General features: G+C 38.3%; 1 protein-coding gene across 1 annotated transcript; it reads right to left on the bottom strand.

The window, feature by feature from the left end:
- Positions 1-4,319: 4,319 nt before the first annotated feature.
- On the bottom strand, positions 4,320-7,393 carry sox18 (SRY-box transcription factor 18). The gene is made up of 2 exons (XM_060894495.1): positions 6,854-7,393; positions 4,320-5,675 (listed from the first exon to the last, which is right to left on the bottom strand). The coding sequence occupies exons 1-2, from the start codon at positions 7,176-7,178 to the stop codon at positions 4,714-4,716; spliced, it is 1,287 nt and encodes a 428-aa protein (XP_060750478.1). The 5' UTR covers positions 7,179-7,393; the 3' UTR covers positions 4,320-4,713.
- Positions 7,394-26,262: the final 18,869 nt, after the last annotated feature.

Below are 26,262 nucleotides of genomic sequence, written 5' to 3'. Positions count from 1 at the left end.
CTGGAAGACTGTCTCTGAGCAAAGTCCAGCAGTGGCCAAGTGTATGAGACGACAAGACAAGAGTATTAATCTCTCTGTCTCGGTGTATATGTGTATGCATGTGGGTGATTTGTGATTCTCTGGGCCAAGTCCTGGTCACTTATGCACAGCAAGGCGCAATTATATGTTGGAGAAGAAGAAAATGGAAATCTGAGAATTGTGTGAAAGGGGAAAAAATAGCCTCAAAAATGAGCAACAACAAAAACACCCAAAACAACCCCCCCAAAAAAGAAGTGAGCATTTATGAGGGTTGGTTCTGTCTGCTGGCTCACTTGCTGATCTTTAGCAAGGCGTCACTCCGGGTCAACAGCCCGGCTCCCAGACGCTGCACTGGCAATTATGGCACTGTCATGGAAACTACATTAAACCAAGGAGAAAACGACCCCTCATGACTTCCAAGATTATTCTCAGGACTCCATTTGAGTTGGGCTGAAGTTCAGTCCACAAATTTGTTTGCTTGGAAAACGATGGAATGCGTATAGGGAATATAGGATCACTAATGTGTCATAAAGAATCTCTGGTATATTCCTAAATGATATGGATTTGCCAAATCATACAAAATATTCATTTGCCTTGACATGTTAGCTCTCATAATGAGATCATGATTTCAAAACCCGATGATGCTGCAGCTGTTTGTGACCAGGAGCCATGGCAGTCAAATACATCTCTGGATGGAATAGATGAATGAGTCATTTGTAAAAAAAAAACAAAAAACAATAGAGATAAAGCGCTAACACTAAGTTTAAGCCACGGAACACGAGTCTTCACGATCCTTTGCAGCTTCTTATTAACATGACAAACTACTTTTTAAAAATCTTATTAACTTAAAGGGAGAGAAAACAGAGGCTGCTGAGCTGCTGTTATAATATAAAACTTTCCAGAAATTTCAAACTGACTGTCCATTAGTATTGGAATGAACTACAAAACTCAATCCAGACAGCAGAATCCATCAATATCTTCTTTCTTGAACATATAAGTAATCCCTGACTAGTCCCCATAAAAAAATGAAAAAAATTACCACTTGTATTGCTTGATGTATTCCTTGTATTACTTGTTTTTGTATAAAAATCTCTGCTAAATCAACACGTAGTTTAAATACATGAAATTTAAATATATGATATCATTCTTTAACAAATTGTAATACAAATTATAACCATTGGCTATTGCTGTGGTATAACCACTTTTGTTCATGCTGTTATCAGAAACTAATGAGTGCCAGGGTAATCCCGGCATTATATCCCACTGCTCTTGAGATTTTGAGCATGCCAGGTTGTGCATTATTTATTATACATTGTCACTGCTACATCAGGGGACACTCCTAATCTTGTTGGACTCTAATAAAAGCACCAGCAGTCATGCCTGGAGCTCATTCCTAATGCCAGGCCTTTCCGTTGACCCTTGACCTTTCCCCTGTGTAGCTGAAGAAGGCTTGGCAAAAGGGTTTACCATAGCAGCATGGAGTTTCCTCTGCACACACACATATCCACGCTCTTACATTCATCCACATTCCCCTTGCTTTGCCGCTTACACAGGAAGGGGAGTTTTAGCTACTTCCCGTCAAAGAGGGGAAGAGCGAGGGTACGGATGGTGGTCACACGTCCTGATAAGGAGAAGAAGGGAAGAAAAAAAGAGAAAGAGAGAATGTGAGAGAGAAAACAGGAATGACATCATGCTTTAAGTTTTCTGGATGGGGTTTTGGGGAGAGTCCACAGTCCAGTTTGATGGAAAAGCTGAAACTGTCGGGTGAGGACATATGCGCGCACACACACACACACACACACACACACACACACACACACACACACACTCAGCTGCAATAACAAAACACTTAAATATGGCAGGATCTGTGACCCTACACACCTAATGTCACACACACACACACACACACACACACACACACACACACACACACACACACACACACACACACACACACACACACTTTCTCTTATACTTTAACTGCCAAAAATACTGTAAATCTGATAGACACAGATTGATATACACAGTTTCATCTTCTTTCTTTCTTTCTTTCTTTCTTTCTTTCTTTCTTTCTTTCTTTCTTTCTTTCTTTCTTTCTTTCTTCATAAGCTCAGATGTAGAGTCGGTCCATCTGCAAAGGCAAGTGATAAGTGCTACTCATAACATTTCAAGATTTCAAGTTCCACTGTCAATAAAAATGTGAAACTGCTTTTAAGGGTCTTTGAAGCTTCATGCCAACATTCTTATAAATAAAACTCAAGTTAAGAAAATAACAGTGTGCAAAGACAGATGGAGAAAAAGTAAAGATTGTGTAAATGTCATGATATCTGTGAATGTAATCAATCTTTTATTTAAAATCAGGTATCAACAATGTTTCTGAAGTGGTGCGTTTCTGAGTTACAGGCAAGGGGAAGTCAGAAAATAAAAAGGTTTTATTGTCAGTTTGATTGGAACACATCTCCAAATGATTCACTCATGCATTCATGAACCCACAGCTGGGTAATAAAGTTTAAACAGTGAGAGACATGGCAAAGTGACAGAAAATCTGCTTGATGCACTGATTTGTCCTCTGTGTGTTTATGTGTGTATCATACACAGGTCAAAATGCAGGCTGAAAAAAAAACTGTGCTGCATTATACATCAAACACTTTCTTGCAGGTCGTGTCTCTAAACATCAAAACTTTCAGACAGGTTTGAAAACTCAATCGACATGAATAATGTTATTCTCTCCTGGTCAGGGAGTGAACTGTTTGGACAGAAAAACTTCTTCCCTTTAACATCCTTCCCCTGGAACGAAAAACAAACACACACACACACGGAATAATATCCCTGTGAGGACCTTCCGTTGATATAATTAATACTGCAGCTAATTAATGCCTGCACATAAATTTAACCCTCACATGAAATTCAGTGACCAAAAACTTCTACATCTTTCAGTTTCTAAGGTAAAACCTTTTGGAGACCAGGTAAATGTCCCCAAATTTAATTCCCACCATTATAGAAATCATGGATGCAGAAACACACACACACATACACTTTTTCCAGCTATCCAAACTTCCCCGCTTTCCACAGGATCTTCCTCTGTTTTGATATTCTTTCTAAATTTATATGTAATTAATTGGTGGGTCAGTTTTTACTGCTTATCAGAGTCTCTCATCAACATTGCTGGTATTTCATTCACCCTGAACAAAAACAGAGTGCACATCAGGGCATGCTCAAACATAGTTCAAACATTCCTGGTACATAATATTGGCCATAGCTTAAAAAAAAAAAAAGAAATAAATTGGGAAAACAATTAAGGGCTGTTAAGTGTATCATTACTTGTCTTTACCATTATCCAAATTAATCCACATACGCGGCTGTTGCATTAATCTCAGAATTTTTGACATTCTTTTATAAAGCCAAAGTGGATATAGAGTTTAAGTTTTGTTCATCCCGATCAAAAGTGTTTTATTTTTGTTAGTGGTTTAGCTTCGTGAGCCAAACTCATTTTGTGGGTGATCAGAAAATCAGACAGATGGAAGAAGGGATGGAAATGAATCAGAGCTGTTAAACATTGGGACTGTTCTTTTTCTCTCAGTCTCTTAAAGGACAAATGTCACCACAGACATCTCTAGTTCTACATGTCATACTCCTCTGAAAATATACTGAAGATACAATAATTCTCATAAGCCGCTCATGTTTTAAGCCTTTATTTTTGAAAAATACTCAGTGAAATGTGTGGCTGTGCAATACAAATGCATTTTGAAGAACAAGACTGAAAAACAAGACTAAAAACTATTCACATGTATAAAATCAAAATGCATATGTCCTCTTCAGTGTGGGAAAATGATTCTATAAAATGAATTGTGTGTTTTCAATTACTTGCTTTGATTTAATGGCTGAAAGACATTTTTTTATTGAAAACACTTCTATTTGAAGATAATTACTACCAAAAGCTGGAAAGTTATTACTCAACATGTCTCTCAGTTGCTGACTCAGAGGATTACAGAATACATTTATAGAGGATTAATAAAATACATATATACTGAATGACCTTTTCAGTCATATGGAAAGAAAATACACAATAAATTACAGTCTTCAAGAGATCCAAATTCCAGAGATGATTTTTGCGGTCTCTTTCATGAACATTTGCTTAAGAGACATCAAGTGCAGAATTAAGACGTTTGGAGTGGTTTCTCATACAGTTCAAAACATTCTGACCCAGTGCAAACATAATATACTTTTTAACAATTATATAAAAAAAAAAATTATATATATATATATATATATATATATATATATATATATATATATATATATATATATATATATATATAAAAACAAATATGAAAATACAAAACCCTCTGAGAAAATGAAACATTCACATTCTTATTGTCCCTGCTTTTGGAGCCTCATTTGATACGAACATTGCTGTGACTGATATATTTGAAGACTGGTCAAACTGTTGACAAACTGACTGCGGCCTTGGGAACTATTTCATAAAGCTCTTTCTGTAGCTTTTTAATATACACGTTTTCTTCCACAACATCTAAATCTTCAATTTCCTAAACATTTAAAATTACTCTTGACATCTTAGGATGAAAATTAAATTGAATCAGGCCAGCACAGTTGATCAAATAAACTGATAATCTTGTACAAAAAAATAATCATTTACACCTGATTTTAAAACTAGCATTTGCTAGAGATAAGTCTTTATCCAGTAATACAGGCGCTGTAATAGACAGCGTTGCTGGCATCAGACAGGGCTGATATGAGAGTGCTGCTCTCTTCACATGCACTGCTCCTATTTACTCTAGTCCTGCTGGCACTCAAATACTGCTCAAACTCATGATGGTCCAATTCACTCCAGAAATCTGCTGAAGGTCCTAGGTGGTCATTATTGTCCAGGGAAGGTGGTGGAACCTGAGGGGCAGATGGAGTAGGAACTGGGGTGGAAGATTCTGGAGGGGGAGAAAGTTGGCCAAGTTGAGAGGTGAAAGGCTGTTGTGGGGTGTTTCCATAAATTTGCCCGTAGTAAACACTAGAGGGTTGAGGGACCTTGGCCTGTTCTGGAAGATTTACACTGGAATGCGAAGGGAAGAGATTGTGAGGGTTCGTAGGGTCAGAGCATTTCTCATGCATGGAGCGGCAACCTGGTGCAGGTTTCTGGTTGAGGTGTGGGTGGGACTGGTGAAGAGAGTGCATATTCAGGGGATGGTGGTTAACATGGTGACTTTGGCTTTGCTGTTGGTGCTGTTGGTAGTTGACCCAAGGTGCCAAGCCCACATCATCCTGCATATGATGAGGAAAGAAGACAGAGTCTCCACCGCCCTCCTCCAGCACGTCCAGAGGAGACATCTCAGGCGTGGGAAGGCCATAGATCTCCAGATCCTGTGCAACAGATCCTGCATGAAGATCTCGGAAATGACCCAAAGGTGCCATGCCAAGGTGGTGGGGATGGGGGTGCTGGGGGTAGGCATCTCCACTCCCAGAGCATCCACCCAGACCATGAAGAAGCAGACCAGGCTCTACACGCTTCATCTTTTTGGGTTGCTTTTTGCGCCGAGGCCGATATTTATAGTTTGGATGGTCATGGAGATGTTGCAGTCGGAGACGTTCGGCTTCCTCTACGAACGGACGTTTATCCAGCGTACTCAGAGCCTTCCAGGACTGGCCTGGAAAAAACCCCACAAATGCTATTACACTTCTGTTAATATTATTTAGTGTTTTACCTTTATCTCACAATTAATTATAGAATCTTTTGTATCAGTTTGTATTTGTAATATTTCACCAAACTTAAAATAAACTGATACTAATTAACATTCTATATGAAACACATACTTGTTTAAAACTTGAAAAGTAATACGTAAAACTAATAAAACGAAAAAGGAAACTAAAATTTTTAGATCAAACTTTTGGTTTAAAAAAAAAAAATCTAAATCCCTGCATATTAATTCTAACTGCTACACGGTGTTAATGTAGTAATGGCTTCAGTGGTAAAGCTTATGACAGCAGTATGACTTAACAATAAAACCCTTTAGTTATAGTTATAGTTACATTTTTTTATTTCTATGGTTGTAGAATTATTAATGGGTCAGTATTTACACACAATTAGCAGCTTGTGGGCTCAGAAATGTCTGCTCCAATCTGACCTTCTGCTAACAGGAAATTTAACATTTTTCAAAAGCAAGGTCATCATTTTGGTTACTTGAAGTCCGGCAATGCGCAAATATTGCAAAACATGGCCTTGCAGTCATTTGACATTACTGTGGTCATTTATTTCTGTTTATTCTCATCCATAGAAAGTTACGAACATTGTGAGATATTTCGACATATTTACAAACCTTCAATCGTCTGTAACTATCCAAACTTCTAAGCACATACACAAACACTTAAAATGACAACAGATCTCAAAACCACAGAGACCATCAGAGCATAATTATCCTATTCCAATATGACTGTCCTAAACTCTGCTTGTGTAGCAAGGATCCCTATAAAAAAGGATATACAATTAACATAGTTTTATTTATTTTTTTTAACTGAAAGTCAGAAAGAATGTGAATTGACAGCAGTGTTATTTGTGCAAAAGTCATGCAAGTACTGACTTTGAAAGATTAATACAGAAGTCATAAATATGAGTTTATTCTATATTATATCTGTTGTAGCTAGTAAAGCTTAATCCACCTAACTAAACTAGAATGTTTTAGAAGTTAACACTCAATATAAAAGTCAAAGTTGCCCAAAATTTAATAACCAACAATACACAGCTCTCAAAATATGGAAATTGCATAACATCCTCAATCAGGGTGTCATTAATGTAGACATAGAGAAAATTCAGGAAGTGAAGTCTTACCTAGCATCTTGCTTAGCACAGCATTGTGCAGATCTGGATTCTGCAATGCCAGTCGCTTGCGTTCATCCTTAGCCCACACCATAAAGGCATTCATGGGCCTGCGGATCCTCGGCTCAGCCCCACACTTTCCCTCGCTAGCTTGGCTTGAATCCGGGCTTCCTGTTCTTCTCTCCTTCACTCCACCACCTGCTTCATGATCAAACCTGCGGCTCCGATCAGGACCTACTGGGCTGGAAGATGACGAAGTGACCCATGCTCCACACTCCACAACCTGGCTTGGCTGAGTGCTGGCCTCTGGACAATAACTAGACTCAGATATATTCATTCCAGCAAAGACCACCTAGTGATAATGACACAAAGTTTGTTAAATTAAAACCAATTGCCGTACTTGTCACTTTTTTCCGGTTGCTTGTCCCACAAAAAATGGCAAGAATCAAAGCAGGAATTTTGATATGTTAGTAGAAAAGAAAAATAAAGTCCCAAAGATGGATGTCAGTGCTCAGCTCCTGCTTTCCAAGCAACTGAGTGTTTTCAACCCCAAATTTGAATGTTGTAGTGAGGTTTGATGGCCCTGTGCTGTAGATATATAAGTTGCCTTATCCAATCAGATGGCTGGCTGACACAGGACGTCCCGCCCCCCCTCACCACCACCTCCCCAGCAACCTCCACAGACACAGAGATGTAATCTGAGAGGGCCATTGTTTTACTCGTGCACAGAGTATACACTCACATACACACTCATACACCCACACTAAATCTCTCATGCATGAACACACACACACACACTTACACACACATATACACACAGACACTCAGCCCCCGCTGAGATCCAAGTACAGGGTTGTGGTTGAAGGGGGGGGCACAGAGAAAGTCATGCTCATTAGTGTTAATCTTAATGAGGAAAGCAAACGTTAAATTCGGCAAATCTGAATCAAAGAAAAAAAAAAACCATACTGTCCAGATATGGTCCACTGCATACTGTTTCTATTGCATAGTAACAGGGTTTTGAGTATTATGATAAATATCACATGGCTCTTCCTGAGTTTTTTTTTTCAGAATGCGCGCATTTCTTGCTGTGTTCTCCGCATGGCCTAACTCTCCTTGGAAAAACTCTAAACAACACAAACTCTTTTGATATTACAAAACGGCAAACAGTAAACTGGACCAAAGCTTTGTAATAATACAAATATGAGAAAATAAATATACATAAAAACAATCAGCGTCATTACCATTAGTGTAACAAAAACCGAGCTGTTCAGTAGTTCACAATTACATTACAATTACATCACAATTACATTAACCGAAATCAAGCTAAATGGTTTTATAACACCATGAGTATTTCTTTTAATAAATGACAAATCAAAACAGTGTTAAGCATGTAATTAAACTTCTTTTCCAGTGGAACATCACAACGATAATATTAATATTTATCCATTTCAGATAGTTCTAAAAAAAAGAAGGATATATGAAATCAGAAATAGGGTGAAGAGGTGGGAGGCAGGGGCATAGCCTGAATTTGATCATTTAAAAAAACAGAAATAATTGCTAATAATTGCTAGCATGTGTAAATGATGCATTACAGTACCACTATATATTGTGGCCTCCAAAAGTATCGGAAATTGCAAAATGTCTTTTACTTTTGTTGTTCTAAGTTGCTAAATACCTCTAGATGTGACTGAGCTATCATCTCATATTGATCTTCTGATCTCAATTCCAAGTGTCTTTGTCGCATAGCAAAACAGAAGATTTGTCATTGCTTTTCCAATACTTTTGGAGGAAGCTACATGCTCACTGGCATATTAGCAGCACTTGTAGTCCTGTCCATTTCTGCAATTATCCAGTCAGCCAATCATGTGGCAGTAGTGTGATGCATAAATTACTTTGATATAAATCAAGAGCGTTAGTTAATGTTCAAACATCAGACTGGGGAATTAATTAATATCAACAATCATCAAACATCAGACGGGGAAAATGTGATCTCAGTAACTTTTATTGTGATTTTATTCTCATTGGTTGTCAGTGGCAGACCTGCTTGTCTGAGAGTTTCAGAAACTGCTGATCTCCTGGGATTTTTACACACAATCGTTCTAAGAGTTTACACAGAATTGCGTGGGGGAAACTTTCAACCAGTAGTTCAGTGGGTGAATACCTTGTTGACCACAGCAGTTTTAAAGAGTAGTTATTTGAGTTACTGTAGCTCCTTTGTCAGCTCAAACAATCTTGCCATTCTACTCTGATCTTTGTACTCAACAAGATGTTTCGAACAGCAGAAATACCACTATATGAACTTTTTTTTTCCTTAACTGGAATTAAGGGGGTCTAAACATCTTCCACAATGATAATGCCCCTGTGCATACTGCATGCTGTCCATGAAGACAAGGTTTGACCCAGAACTTAACTGAACTTAACCCCAAAGAACACCCTTAGGATAAACTGGAGTCACGAGTACATGCCAGGTCTCCACACCTGACATCAGTGCCTGATGTCACTAATGCTCTGAATGAGGAAATCCCACAGCCTCACCACACAATGTAGTGGAGAGCTTTTCCAGAAGAATGGAGCTTATTACAACAGCAAAAGGGAAGCTAAATTTGAAATGGGATGTTCAAAAAGCATATATGAGTGCAATGACCAGGTGTCCAAAACCTTTTGACCACATAGTATACTTTTATATTTTTAAAACAAATGCTTCAACATTGTTCCATCATCAACAATCAGTCAAACAAAAAGTTGTGCATATCTGCTGAGTTGGAATGCACAGTTTTATTAATCAGAAAAATCAAACACTATAACAAGATCTGTGGATGTCTTAAACTGCCTCTTTCTTTAGTAGAGGGCATACTCAACACCACTATAAGTTATACTTGGCTAGTTACCATCTAACCTGGCAGAGTGTGTGTGGATGTGGATGTTTAAAATCCATTTCTCTTAAAATTCTCAAGAAATAGAAAGAAAACCATCCTTCAGCACATACACATTTAAAATAGGCATGACCACACACACCCTCTCACACACATGTAGACTTGTAGACGCCCATACACTTACATTTTGGTGAATTTATGTATGTATGGGAAGATGGAGTAATAACCTCTTGTCTATGATGAATGCAAAACATTCCCATGGATTTGATTCCAAGGGAAAGCTGAACATGTGGCTTGTTAGTGAACTGCGAGTGCTATGGCTGACTCCATGTGGAAACCACAAATTAGTGCTTTAAGTCGACGTCTCCACACCTATGCAGTCCATCCAGTCGATGTACAGCCAACATTCCCCCAACTGAGCATTATATCACCAGTTCACAGTTTTATGACTACATCCATACTTAGACGTAATGCATATGATCCTACTACTTTGTTACTCAGTTGAATCCTCTAGCTACAGTAATATATCGTACTATTTTTTTTTACCATTTATATTGTTTTTACTGTTAAGCTCTGTTAAATTGAATCTTTTGAATCTGCTATTATAATCTTTTGTGATTTCTAGTTGCTTGATTGTAAATCCTGTGCAATTAGCACTTCTGAATTAACTGAAAAAAAAAGCAATTTTAAAAGATTATAACATGTATATCTGTTTATATTGTTGGGGCATTTTTGGTTTTCTACAATAGCATTTTAAATACAAATAATTACAAAAACTAATTCATAGGCTTTTAAGATAATGAGATTAGATTAGATATAAAAATTCTTCCGATTTTACAACACAGTTGTCATTTTATGACATTATGCTTAAACAGATCCTTCAAGATAAACTAGCCATTTAGTATTTTTATTAACAAATTAAGACTTCCATCTATGTCAATGTGTGACAATCCTAACTCTTTATTAGTCAAGTACTGTAGGAAAATATCAATAATAAAGGAAAATGTCAGTACTGTTAAAGAGTAACTGATAGCAGAGTCTCTACATGTGAGTTACTTTTCTGATATAGCAACAATTCCCAGTTTTAGAGAACAAATGTTTCCTTTTGGGCTTCACAATATGACTCAAAAATTGCTTTTGTAATTAAGGTAATATGCCACAATTAGTAGCAAAGCAGCGTAATGTGGGAAAGGAGCAGGATTATTTTAATTGCACATCGATTTTTGTTTGACAATAACATATTACACAATTAATTCATTTTCCTGGAATAAAATAACACATTCACAGATATTTTAGCTCCAATAAGAAATCAGGCTTAATATGAGTTACATCACTGAATTTTTTTTCATTTTAACCAAATTCATCATATACCAAAGATAGCAACAGCATGAATCCTTTTGTGTTAATTTTACCTTTTCATTATTAGGTTAGAATGAAAAAAACATTTGAACCTAATACTGGTAAATATAAAAAAATATAATCTTAATTTGAGATATTTAACTTTATCTTGTTTGCAGTTGTTTGTGTGGACTGATATAGGAAAGAATAAGTCACTGAATTTCAGTCATTTACTATTTAAATGTCAAATGATTAGGTACTGCACTGATATTAATAAGGGTGAGAGCAAACTACATACAGATTAGACATGTCACCTTATATCTATGTAGATATAATCTAGATTTTTAACATAAATAGAAAAAAATACAAATAGCTATATTTATAATAGTTATAAATAGTTTGTATATTTTATATTTCTTAATATTAAATATAAATAATTAACGTAAAGAATTTATAATTAATAGCTGGACAACTATGCAACCTCCACACACAGACACACAATCACGACTTACTGGCAGGGGAAGGGTGGGATATATCATGGGGCACGTACAGTATAGTAGTATGCATGATGACGCTTTCCCTTTGTCCTCTTTCTTTTTCTCAGATGATGAAAGTTGGATACATGACAGAGGCCTTCGCCTAGCTGTCTGCTTTGTATTTCCCCTTAAGTATTCTTGCCACTGTAGTTTTGCATGTGTGTGTGTTTGCTGACTGTTCTGCATCTGAACTAACATTTCTCCACCCAAACCTCAAGAAACAGGAAGTCAGGGATGTTCCTACTCACTGCCTTTATGAGTCCTGATAAGATCAGACTGAGCAAGTGAGGGGAAGAGAGGTAGAGAGAGATAGAGAGACAAAAGGAGAGAGTGCTGAAAGCTCAGAATAAAGGTTAGGAAATGAAAAAGAAGACATTAGTCCTCCAACACAGCTATGCCTTTTGAACTGTGTGTATTTGTGCATGCACACATTTTTCTGTGCCATGCCCGGCGTCACTGTCCTCTGGCCTCCTGCCTGTCGAGAGTGGCAGCGCCCCCTCTTCACCACTGTCTGCTTGTCTCTGTCACTAAGTGTGGGAGTGTGTGTGTGTGTGTGTGTGTGTGTGTGTGAGAGAGAGAGAGAGAGAGAGAGAGAGAGAGAGGGAGAGAGAGAAGAGAGTGGAGGCACCACACCTACACCACAGCGGAAATTTGGCAAATGCTCCAGACTCAGCGGCTAGAGGAGGAGAACTTCGCTACTTTCTCATCTTTTATTTCTTTATTTACCACATGGGGAGGATGCATGTTTGAAAATTCACTCACACAACCATAACACACACACACACAGAGGAAAATTCTAACCATTCCTATATGATGGTACGAGTAAGTGTGCTGTTTGTGTGGATTTGCTATGTTTATCTGTCTGTATCAGTTTGAAAGTAGGCCTGGTGTCTGTTAGGTGTCGGTTAGGGTGTCTGTTGCTAGGTGTGGGAGAGGTCATGTCCATGCACAGTGCTATTCTCTACCTTTAGCCTATGGGAAATGTGCTGATGGACAGAATGCACTGTGTTTGGGAATCCCCCGACAGCCATCATACCGGCAACACACACACACACACACACACACACTCACACACACACACACACACACACAATGATGTTACATAATGAATATACACAGTCATCAATAATCACATCAACATTGTTTACTCAAGCCCAGCCATTATGTCACCACTTAATTTAGATTTCAGCTGCTGCTGTTTTTCTTAAGAAGATAATATGCGGGCTTTTATAAGAAGTGGCGTGAATCATTACTTGTTTCCAGGGCATGAACTTACTTCTTGTAACTGGCTGACACAGTGATAAGAAATTCACATTAGCTACACTGCTTATATGATAGAGTTTAGAAATTCTAGACCTATATTTAAAATGGGTGAACAAAAGCAGATGACAGTCAGTCAATACGTATTTCTTGCTAGCTGGACACGTTGCAACTTGTTTGCTCAATAAAATAATAACTTTTGCATTACAGCTAAGGCACATAACTGGTTCAAATCTTCTTTCAATTTATCAATATGTGGTACGTATCCACACCTTTTGTCAGACCATATGTGACTATAGAAAGCAAATTATTCATAAAAACACTCTCCGGTGTTTATAACAAATTATAATCACACCCTCTAGTTTCACCCAAATGAGGATGGGTTCCCTTTTGAGTTTGGTTCCTCTCAAGGTTTCTTCCTCTTCCATCTAATGGAAGTTTTTCCATGGAAGTTTTTCCATGCCACAGTCTCCTCTGTCACCTCAGGCTTGATCAGTGGGGATAAATACAACGACTTAAATGTGTCTTATATTAATCTTTCTATAAAAGTAAACTTCATTCATTCATTCATACATTCATCTTCTACCGCTTATCCGAACTACATCGGGTCACGGGGAGCCTGTGCCTGTGGAATCTCAGGCGTCATCCGGCATCAAGGCAGGATACACCCTGGACGGAGTGCCAACCCATCGCAGGGCGCACACACTTTCATTCACTCACGCAATCACACACTACGGACAATTTTTCCAGAGATGCCAATCAACCTACCATACATGTCTTTGGACCGGGGGAGGAAACCGGAGTACCCGGAGGAAACCCCCAAGGCACGGGGAGAACATTCAAACTCCACACACACAAGGTGGAGACGGGAATCGAACCCCCAACCCTGGAGGTGTGAGGCAAACATGCTAATCACTAAGCCACCGTGCCCCCGTAAAAGTAAACTTTTTGTACTATAATTCTTATGCTCTGTACAGCTCATTTGAGACAATGTCTATTGTTAAAAGTGCTATACAAATAAAACTGAATTTAACTGAATTAAACTTTCAAGACAAATGTCTTTAAAATAATATATGTAGTTTCCAATTTATTTCACATTGCAATATAGAGTAGATTTACTTTCATCCATAGATCATAGTCCAGGTCATAGAAAATACTTATTTATTAAGTTGTAATTAGCACATAATTACAAAAGCAACTCGCAAACTAGACACTAAAAAAAGATAGAAATAGGTATCTTCATTCCCATGAGATGAGACAGTATGAATCCAGTATTTTTTTTCCAAAAAGGAAGTGTATTAATAAAGCTCAGAATACTTTTTTAACAGTAGTGTATACTAATCAGATTTCAGCATGAGCAGTACTAAGTGTGGAGGTGTGGCAGCCATAGGTCACTTTCCCAGGGTACACATCTTCTATCTGAAGCCACCAGGCAAGACCCATCTCCCTGTTACCTTCCTCTGCCCTTCTGGCCGGCAATGTGAGGATAGTGACTTGGCCTGACACAGGAAGTGTAAGCTATTCACTTCAAATAAATCTTCTCTCTTTACGGGAGAGTGCAGACCCCAAGACATTTCACAGTGATAAACACTGTTAGCAATGCTGATTAGGAGACTGGATTGAGAGTTAAGAATAGCTGCAAGCTGACGCTGCAGTTGTCTGGCATGCTCCCATAATTGCAAACACTTAACAGTTCACATGATACAGCCTCAGCTTGGGTCATTTGTATGTCCACTGGTTTCATTTCAGCTGTATTTTTAAAGACAGAAAATACAGCATCAACTCAGTGGGTCTGGGGTCTAGGCTATGAGCTGCTCTTCACAAAACTGTGAACTTCAATTTAAGCCAAGCATCAATGCTTTGGTGATGTTAAAGCTTACTCCTCTGTTGTTTTAACCACAGAATGTACTATTTGGCTAAGGTAAAGAAACAGAAGAAGAAGAAGTTTCCAGTATAGCATTAGCAGTTCAGAAAATGGATGGATGGATTTGAATAACTCTTTATTTTAAAACCGAAAACTGTTTAATGTACATTTATATTTGACTAGCTTAAGATATCCTCTGTTTAAAAAGACCATCAAATTCTATTAACACTTGTTTACCTCAGAATTCCAGAAACCTTAGAATAGATAAGATAGACTAAGATAGACCTGTGAGCTCACTTCGAGGAAAGAATGTGACCTCACATCCTTATTAAACACGCTATAATAGAGGGACTTCCATTTATATTAATGTATGCCACAATATCACGATTGAAATATTAAGAAAACTCACAAGGCAATGATGTTATTGTTCAACTCAAGTCAATAGACAATAGCAACAACCAGTCTTACAGAAACTCAGAATAATAAACCCCTCAGCGAGACATTTATATTTTACAAACTATATGAGGAAGAAACCTTGAGATAAACCAGACTCAAAAAGAAACCCATACTCTTCTGGATAGAGGGATTGTAAATCATCGGTAGATAATTGAAGGCAAACTGAAATGAATATATTGAAAGGACGTTCAATACAACTATTAGAGGACATCACAGTCTTTATGATTACAGCAGGAGTCCTTAGAAGGTATAAATCTACAGTATCCAAATGAGATTAGTTTATATAATATATTTGTTGAAAATTTAAAATCGTATGCTGAAATGGGAATCTATGAATTTGTTAACAATGTTTTATTCATAAAAGTTGTCCTCTGTAAAAACTCAAGTGGGAAAATTCACTTCATCAAAATGGTAAGATACTGTATACACTACTTTTAGTACTGGGTGATGTTTAGGCAGCTTTTAATAAGACTTAAATAAGAATTACAACACAAATCCCTTATAAATTATAGTTAAACTCTCTGTTGTAAAAAAAAAACAAAACAAAAAAACCATTGCATGTCTCCTGCAATTAAATTCTTTGTATTTCTTTGCCTCCTGGATAAAGGCTGTGTGGTTATTACCAAAAGATAGTGTGGTTTAAGCTACTGCCTTAAATCCTAAGTTAATATTTTATGCAATATTTTATATTGTACAAGGAAGAAATGCTGCTCTTTTCCTTTTTTTCTGCATTTCTGTCTCCTTAATTAGTTTTGTAAACTCCTTATTTATTGACCTCATGTACTTTTTTAGTGTCTCCCATTGCCATAAATCCCCAGTATGGGTGCACAAATGTGATGTTGAGTTTTGGGGAGCTCAGTTTATAGCTAAGATAAATGTAGCTATTTAATTTAAAATAAGTTGATTAAATAATATAAATATAAATATAATAGTTAAACAAAAATTTAGATACGGTTATGGCAACGCAAAGCAGCACAGAACATCAGCTTTAGGTCTCCAAAAGTGTTGTGGCAAAATGCATTTTTTGCTTTTTACAGTATATACAGTACAAACCTTCAAGGGCATATTAAAGAAGCACAATGGATTTTAATAATAATTATTATATCATTTATGCAGGGGAACCTTTAGTAAGTAAAGAGAGCAAACCGGTGAAAAATAATATAATGAAGGTTGTCATTTTTCAGCTGATTCTAGGATTGTATCCAAAGTTGTATTTATAATGTATGTATTAGAAAAGTGCTTATAGAAAAAACATACCTAACTGCTAATATCATAGTTCGATCGCAAGGGCAATAACTTAGCCAAATCTACAATTGTTTCCTTCCCTGAAATTAGAAAGTGCTTGCATTTATTAACATTCATTTTAAAAACGAAACACAGTGAAGATTGTTGTAATTGCAAGACTACATGCAGGTTTAAAAATGGCCCAATACTATTGGGACAGCATTGTGTTATTGATAATTCAAGTATCAGGTGCGTGCAGAGCCGATCCTGACCTCCCTGGGGACCTAAGCAAAATTCTGCTAAGGGGCCCTCCTATCTGACCCAATAACCATGTAAACCATTTGCCACACAATCACATTTGACACCCCATTCATTTTATAAGCTGCATTAGGTCCCACTTTAACTGCCTCCCTCAGATTCCTCTTTATCCATTTTCAAATATAAAATACTATTTATAATATGACTTGGATCTTGCAATATTCAACTAGTGAATATGCAATAGCAGATATCAGCAATTACGTTTTTACTAGTGTAAAATGTAATTCCTGATATCAAAAATATGGTTATTACTAAAAATCACACTCTTAATATTTACATTTTAAGTATTGAAAACTGAATTCTTGATATCAAAAATCCATATCATGTGAATGTATAAAAGCTAAAATGGCTTGCCATACCGTATCACTGTGTTTTATAGTATGCATGAGAGCAATACTTGATCCCTGTTGGTTATTATTTACTGAGGGATGTGCATTCATATTGACTTGGCATTATGCCCATTCCAATGTAAATCCATTGGTTTCCATATTGCATTAAAGTTGTTGTAACCTTAATTGAGAGACTATAAACATTGTCATTTAGGAATGCTATCACGCTACTTTTTGTACTGGTCCCCACACAGAAGTTGCTGCTGGAAAGCGCGCGTGTCATTACGTGCACGATTGCACGTGCATATGAACGCATGTTCACGCGCGGCGCGGTTATCGAGCTGCCGTTTATAAACACCGTTGCTCTTGGGCATTTATTCACTCGAATGTTCACGCAATAAATTGTTGTGTGACAGACAGACAAGCCAAGAGATGCACTGGCAGCACTGCACAGCTAATTTAGCTAGTCAGATAGAGACTAGAGACAGAATCACATCAACTTAACTTTACTGTTATTTGCTCTTGTTGACATCAAACTTGAAGAGAACACAAGTTTACCTGGTTGCTGTTCTCGCATTTCACTCTCATTTTGTTTCTTTTTTCTCTTTTCATGGCCAGATAGATAGCTCCGCTTCATATTGTCATCTACACAGTAAACATTAACACGCGCTATAAAATGAGGCAGGGGGAGGCGGGGCCTTTTGCGGGGCCCTAAGCAACTTGCGTAGTAACCGAATAGGGCCGATCGGCTCTGGGTGCGTGTGTAGATGCATTTTTCAGAGAATGATGCACTAACTAAGCCTTCTAGATTATTACAGTACATCAAGTTGTAGCTGATATTCGTTTATTTTCATTTAATTTCAGTTGTAAATGTTGCAAATCTAGCTTTGATTATGTTAGATACATTGGATTGCCATGGAATACTGTGTATGTTTGACTTCCATTTGTGTTCAACATGCTATGGCTGCCATTTTGAATTCATAGCCCAGTTTGCTCAGGTTTCTGTGAATGATGCTGCTATTTTCTCTTGGAGCTGAGCAAAGACTACAGTTGAACTTTATGACATATTACCCTGCAGTGAGACTGTGCATTCCCTACTACTAAAGAGTAATATTCCCCAGAAACCAATGTGATGTCCACTCTCAAGTTGTCAAGAACCTGAAATGAGAAAGTACAGCTTCATCCAGGATCAGGAGTCTCCTTTTGAACAAGGCAACCATCTTAAAAAGCCGAGAGCTTCCATTGTTTGTGTTTGCCACAAAGTTGGGGAAAATATTCTGTGGTCAGTGCAGCTATTTGGAAAATTTTAAATACATGAGGGCAGGGATTTGAAAACTTATGTGTATGTGCATCAGTGTGTGTATGTGTGTGTAAGACACAGTTCGTTTGTAACAAATGTGGTCAAGTGAAAACATATAGCACACTTGGGCAATATGCTTGTGAGAGCATTTTTGGATAATAGGATGGTATCTAAATGTGTGTGTGTGTGTGTGTGTGTGTGTGTGTGGGAGAGTGTGTGGTGTATTCCCTGACTGACATGCCACATGGCTCCAGAGAAGGTAAACAGAGTCTCCACAACAACAATTAGGCTTTAAATATAGAGTATTTAACACACACACAAATTAGGCTTTAAATATAGACTTGTGTTTACACACATACACACTCCGTTAGACTTTATATATAACAGCGGGTGTGTGCCTGCACACTGACGGAGACAGAATCCTGCTGAGTAATAGTTGGCTGGTTTGGCTCCGGTAGAGATTTCAGGTCCACTAAGAAAGCAGTGCTAAAGATCTCACACACAAACACACACCCACACATACAAACTCTCTCACACACTGAAACACAACTACGTTGCTGAATTGGCAGCATGAATCTTATTCGCTTTTATCTTTACCTCTCAATATCTCTCTCTCTCTCTCACACACACACACAAAGTAAACAGAAACAGACTAGCAACTAAGTCACTAAGTGCAGGTCCTTAGACACATTTTAGTGTTTTATTTGCTGTGATACAGCCATGCCAACTAATCAGCTAATTATCAGAGCTGAAGTGGGTGTTAGAGCAGGGAAGACACTAAGGTTGTTTTCACTCTGGACTCATTTGCTGCCCAGCACCCCTGCAATGTTGGTCTGATTTCAGAATCAGACTTGATTCTAATGAACTTAGCACACTTGCTCTATACAGAATGACCAAGACACGAGCTGGTCAGTGGTACAATGGTTTTACTAGATGGGTTAATTAGTGTGTACAGATGACTCAGGAACATCTGAATCAGGAACATTTAGTGATGTGGAAACTCTGACAAACCTGATCAGTGAACTTCTATTAAAACCTTCAATCCATCCTCTCACAACAAATGCTACCACCACAATGCTTTAGTGTGGGGAAGATGGTACATGATCTGTACATTATTATCCTGATTTGGATTTCAGGCTGAAGAAAAGTGTCTCAAAGTGGTGCTGGACGTCTCTCTTGCAGTCATTTTCATTCAATTTAAACCCAGTAGTCCACAGAAGAGAAAATGATGTCAGGTGATGCATCAACTATTGGATGCTCAATGACCTCACTGTGAAAGATGCATACACAGTCACTCACTCACTCACACACACACACACACACACACACACACACACACACACACACACACACACACACACACACACACACACACACACACTCACTCACTCAACTGTATGGAATGCACTGATCTGCACCAAATCCACACTCATCTAATATACATCCATGTCTACAACACCACCCATATCAAACTGTTTACATTCTGTTTTGCACATTTCAGTCAATTGCTCATTAAAATATATCATCATATACACTTGTACGCAAAAGTTTAGGAACCCCTGACAATTTCCATGATTTTCATTTAGAAATATTTGGGTGTTTAGATTACCAATTCCATTTTGATCTATCAAATAACTGATGGACACAGTAATATTTCAGTAGTGAAATGAGGTTTATTGGATTAACAGAAAATGCACAATATGCATCAAAATGAAATTAGACAGGTGCATAAATTTGGGCACCCGAACAGAAAAATCACATCAATATTTAGTAGAGCCTCCTTTAGCAGAAATCACAGCCTCTAGACTGTAATGAGTATCTGGAATCTGGGTGAATGTATTTTGGACCATTCCTCCTTACAAAACATCTCCAGTTCAGTTAGGTTTTATGGTTGCCGAGCATGGGCAGCCCACTTCAAATCACCCCACAGATGTTCAATGATATTCAGGTCTGGGGACTGGGATGGCCATTCCAGAACATTGTACTTGTTCCTCTGTATAAATGCCCGAGTAGATTTTGAGCAGTATTTTGGGTCGTTGTCTTGTTGAAATATCCAGCCCCGGCGTACCCTCAACTTTGTGACTGATTCCTCAACATTATTCTCAAGAATCTGCTGATATTGAGTGGAATTCATTCAACCCTCAACTTTAACCAGATTCCCAGTTCCGGCACTGGCCACACAGCTCCACATCATGATGGAACCTCCACCAAATTTTACTGTGGGTAGCAAGTGTTTTTCTTGGAATGCTGTGTTCTTTTGCCGCCATGCATAACACCTCTTGTTATGACCAAATAACTCAATTTTTGTTTCATCACTCCACAGCACCTTATTCCAAAATGAAGCTGGCTTGTCCAAATGTGCGTTTGCATACCTCAAGCGACTCCGTTTGTGGCGTGTGTGCAGAAAAGGCTTCTTTCGCATCACTCTTCCGTACAGCTTCAGCTTGTGCAAAGTGCACTGAATTGAATGATGCACAGTGACACCATCTGCAGCGAGTTGATGTTGTAGGTCTTTGGACTGTGGGCTGTTTTTGACCGTTTTCACCATCCTTTGCCTTTGCCTCTCCAATATTTTACGTGGCCTGCCACTTCAGACTAGGAACTCGGAACACTGGGAGCTCGGGAGTGGCATATATAGCTCAACACAGGGAGAGAGAGAGGAGAAAGACTAGCTATGGCACCATAACTAAAAGGCTAGAGCCAGAAGGTGGCACAGACATGAGTGCTTCCTGGGATGTAAACTGTCCCACCACTCCACAGTCTGCAAACCTGAGCAACTTGCGAAGGTGGTAAGCCGACAGCATCCAGACATCCCAGGTCACCAAACATTCTATGCCCATGAACCCTCCAGATCTACTCCTTTACCTAAGAAAAGTGTGGCTAAATGTGTTTTTAGCCTGGACTTAAACACTGAGACTGTGTCTGAATCCCGAACACTAACTGCAAGGCTGTTCCATAACTGTGTGGCACTGTAAGAAAAAAGCTCTGTCCCCTCCTGTAGCCTTTTGTACTTGAGGTACTACCAAATAGCCTGCTCCTTTTGATCGAAGTAGGCGAGATGGATCATAAAAAACCATTAAGTGCTTTATAGGTTAGAAATAGTATTTTAAAATCAATGCGAAACTTGACTGGGAGCCAATGCAATGAGGATAAGATAGGGGTGATACGTTCATATCTTCTGGTTTTAGTTAGGACACTATAGCTGCTGCTTTCTGTACTAACTAGAGCTTGTTGTTCTGTACTAACTGGAGCTCCTACTTACATCCAGACAGTAAAAGATTACAATAATCCAACCTAGAGATAACAAATGCATGAACGAGTGTTTCTGCATCATGTAATGGCATCATATTTCTTAACTTATCAATATTTCTGAGAAGAAATAAGGCTACCCTTGTGATATTATTTATGTGAGCTTCAAATGAGAGACCGGTATCAATAATCACACAATTTATAAAATAATCTGAACTAATTTAATGGTACGATTTCATTTTCACATACAAAGCAAACTGATCAGGAACTTTAAACCTTATGTGTGTGCACACGTGCACATGTGTGTGTGTGAGTGTGTGTGTGTGTGTGGCAAAGTTGGCCTGAGGAGGTTGGTGAAGTGTGGGGTGGGGGGTTTCTGGTAATTGTGCTGCTCCAGAAAGGGGTGGTATTAAGAATAAGTGTGTGTTTGTTTGTGTGTATGGGAGAGAGAGAGAGAGAGAGAGAGAGAGAGAAGATGCATACACATTTTTTCTTAACATGACTGGGGTCAAAAAAGCTGTGCATTGGCTAGTCTTTATGGCACCCTGGTGACCACTCGAACACCCACACACAGTTACACACACAATCCAAGAGTCTTGCCTCTAAGGCCTCATCCTACATGCACGTTCCCCCACGCACATACACAACCATGCACACATTTTCAGCCTATAAAAATAAGCAAATACCCACACAGATATAGTACCTCACTCTTTCTCTGGGTCACACACGTATGCAATCTAAGCAGGACTCTCTCCAACAATGCCACAATGACATGCTACATAACCACGGACAATGTGTACAGGCATGCTGAAAGAAATATTTTTATGTTTTAGATATATGTGCTACATTTTATCAAAAAAAAAAAAGTCCACCACACTCAGCCCCAATGTATAGAATAATTCCTCAATTACACACTGTTCTTTTACACAGAGCCCTGTAGTACATATAAACATGACCAAAAGCAACATTTGGATACAGAAACTTCCAGAAAATTCATAAACATACAGATGCAGATGATTCCAAAAGCAGACATTAATCATGAACACATACGTTTCTTTGGATCAGTGTGACTTTTTATGGATGCTGAATGTTCCTGGGGGAACTGATGGATGAATCCCTTGGTTTGAACTTGAAACACTTACTGTAGGGCTGGGGTTATGCTTGCGCAGTTGCTACCCATACAGTACATACATGCAAGCTATGTAATAAATACATCCTTACATATGTTCTATGAATAAATGCAATTAAAAAATATGTCTGTGATTATGTGTAAATGTGATGCCAGGAGTGGGACTTCATCTTATACATGAATGCCTTGTGTCCTGTTCTTAGCTTAGGATAGAATTTACTATTATACTTCATTATTATAATACTTTAAAGTCAGCAGAGTTTTTATAGTGGCAAAAACTGTTTGATTTTGCTATGGATATTCTTTCTAAATTTCTGATGAAACATTTGTGATGAGTGTTTTGTTTGTGTGTGGGTTTTTTCTCCAGAAAACTAATTTAATTGAAATCATAGGATTTTTCTTTTAAAATACTACCACTGAAGACACGTGATTACTTTCCAGGATAACTGTGATCATTTTTGATGAATGTGCATTTTGATGATGTCACATGATGCATCTGGGATTGTGAAAAAATTCTTGAGTTCTTGATTTTATTTTGTTTTATTGGTAATTTCTATGATTGCAAAATAGTGAAATCCTAGTGGGTCATTATAGAGTATATTATAGATTTCTATACTTTTGAGAAAAAAAGGTTATACTGATTATCCTGTAACAGTTTTTATTTAAATAGTAAATACATTTATTTGTAATTAAAAAAGTCTTCTAACCACTACACAATATCTAGAGTAAATTCATATAAATATAAACATATATATTTTTGTAATAGTTCGGATAAGCGGTAGAAAATGAATGAATGAATGAATGAATGAATGAATGAATATTTTTGTATATATATATTTTGCATATCCATGCTGCTACACATGTGACAAATCAGTCCCAGAATAGTCATGACATTACTAACCAGATGATAGGAAAAAGCTGGCAGACAGAGACACTTTGACTCTGACCTACTCTCCAGCAGAGACCACTTTTAATCCTTTAGATCAGGTGTATCTAGTCTTATAAGGAAAGTGCCAGGGTGGGTTCAGGTTTTCATTCCAATGAAGCAGAAGGCACATCTTTTAGTTTAGTTTTAGTTTAGTTAGCTTTATTGTAATTCCGCTTACATGTTAAGACATGCAGTGGAACGAGATGTCGTGTCTCACAGGTCAACGGTGCAATCATCTCTTTAAAGCCAAGCTCAACTGATTACACAAACGGGTGGAATCTGGTGTGGCTTCTGCTTGGTTGGAATGAAAACCTGCACCCACATCAGCCTGTTGTGGTTAAGATAGGACAAAACTGCCCTAGATGCAGAAAAAGTGTGCTGATGAGAATATGAAAATTCCCACTCGCATAATGTGTTAAGTGAAGCAATAGCTTATGGGTTCTTTGTTTTTCTCTTGAGGAATCTCTTCATGCAGAACCCTAAAGCCGAAAGAGTCCCTGTTTGAAATGCTGTGAGTGGAATAATTTTAGGAAGGTAACAGTCCTTGCTCAATTGAGCTCAACTGCTCAATGTACCCTTGGAATTGCACAATTTGTTCAGTGTACTGTATGTGTAACAATAATGAATGCACAGTAAACTCTTTAGCCTGGTCATGATCAATGCAGAAATACACCCTGATACATCCACCTATCAGTAGGTTATATGGAGAACATGCAAAGACACTAAGCAAGGACAGTAACATGAGCTCAGGATCATACCTGAGATCCTGAAGCTGTGAGGTGACATCTGCTTTCAATAAATTCAAATTCAAATTTTGTAGAAATTTCAGCAACTAGGACCACAGACAACATCATCCCACTATTTTACCATAGATTATTTAATGTATGTATAATTTCTTATAGATTTGCATTTGTAAAACAATATTTAACATGAGACTATGAGACTGAAAGTAGCTGCTCTGAGGCTTTCAACGAAATAAGAAAGACTGAGATATAGAGTTGAAGTGAGAGGAGGTGACAGGGAAAAGAAAAATTCACCTTCACCAAAATCCACAATTCCGTTGAGGCCTAGGTCTGCAAGGAAATGAGCATTGCACAGATTTACACCCCTCTATTCTTCTCCCAATTACCCCAGAGACAAAGAGAGAACACAGTGAGAGAAAGAGAAAATGAGAGAAAGAGGAAAAGAAAAAAGGACAATGACAGGGGGAAGCAGAAAGAGAGGGGAAAGACAGATAAGGAAAGAAGAGAGGCAAAAAGCAAGGACACAACGTGAGGTAAATAGGCAAAAACAAAAGAAGGGAATGCGTCTGTGAAGTAGCAGGCAGGAGAAAGGAGGAGGAAGTGCTGAATGGAAAGAGCAGCGGTGTGTAAGCGGTATGTGTGTGAGAGAGAGAATGCTGAGGCCTTCCCACACACAGCAGCCTGGCTGCCCTGCTGAGCCCAGCCAAGGGGAAACACTCAACTCCCCTGAGCCATGGGATCAAGGCTGGGTACAGTTGGGGGAGCAGGGTTATGTGCAGTGGGAGGAGTCAAGCAAGGAAAATGGAGTGAGGAAGACTTGATGAGGTGAACTAATGAGGTGGTTAACTGGGTCAGAAACATGGGGCCATAGTCTGTAGCAATGTGGGTCAGAGCGGTATATATGGAGTAAACAACGGTTAGGAGGAGCTTTCTGGGGTTCTTAGAACCAGAAAGGGGTCTGAGAGACAGAAAGAGAGAGACAGAGAGGGTATAACTGGGTAAGGGTGAGAGATGGGCTGAACAGTGTAGCTTTGGCATACGGGGGTAAAGAAGTTTGTAAACTCGAATGACAAAACATGGATAGATCGGGGACAATGAATTGGTATCAGACTTAGGAATACTTTTATGTCTACTGAGGCGTGTACAGAAGTGCGTGAGAAGGGTCAACAGAGTTTAGTGTGCCAAGGGTTCTGGCGCCTGTGTGCATGCATGTGTGTATACATAATGTGTTTACCGGCATTCATTGTGTGCCTGAAATACTGTACTTCCTGTTTGAGAAAGGCAACATCTCAGCACCTCAGACTAAGATAGCAGAGAAAGCAAGCAAGCCAAGATTTAGGACAGGTTTTTTTGCTTGACGCATATGGACCTCACATAAACAGACATGAACATGCACTTTATTCATTTGATAAAAAGATCTGTGCTAATTCATTTGTTTCTTTTTTGAGTGGATGGCCTCGCAAAACCCTTCACAGACAACAACTAGATAATTACAATACAAAGAAAAAAGACAAAGACTACAGGCTTCACTGAAATGAAATACACAGATCAACCATAATATCAAATAGACTCTGCCTAATATTGTGTAGGTCCATCTTGTCACAATAAAATAGCTCTAATCCATCGAGACATGGACTCCACATGTGTGCTGTGGTTTCTGACCACACCAAGACATTAACAGCTGTTAACTGCAAGGTGAAGCCTCTATGAACATTTCTTGTCAAGCACATCCCACATATGCCTAATGTGATGGAGATGTGGGAATTTGGAGGCCAAGTCAACCCCACAAACTGTTTCAGTCTCTTTAGTCTTATTTACTGAGGTAAATGTCACACCGTAACCTCATTGTCTCTTAACTCAACTGATTACTGTAC

Source organism: Tachysurus vachellii, chromosome 19, assembly GCF_030014155.1.
Source record: "Tachysurus vachellii isolate PV-2020 chromosome 19, HZAU_Pvac_v1, whole genome shotgun sequence".
Classification (NCBI taxonomy): Eukaryota; Metazoa; Chordata; class Actinopteri; order Siluriformes; family Bagridae; genus Tachysurus; species Tachysurus vachellii.
The sequence above is the reverse complement of the archived record's forward strand: the minus strand, read 5'-3'. Positions and strand labels throughout refer to the sequence as shown.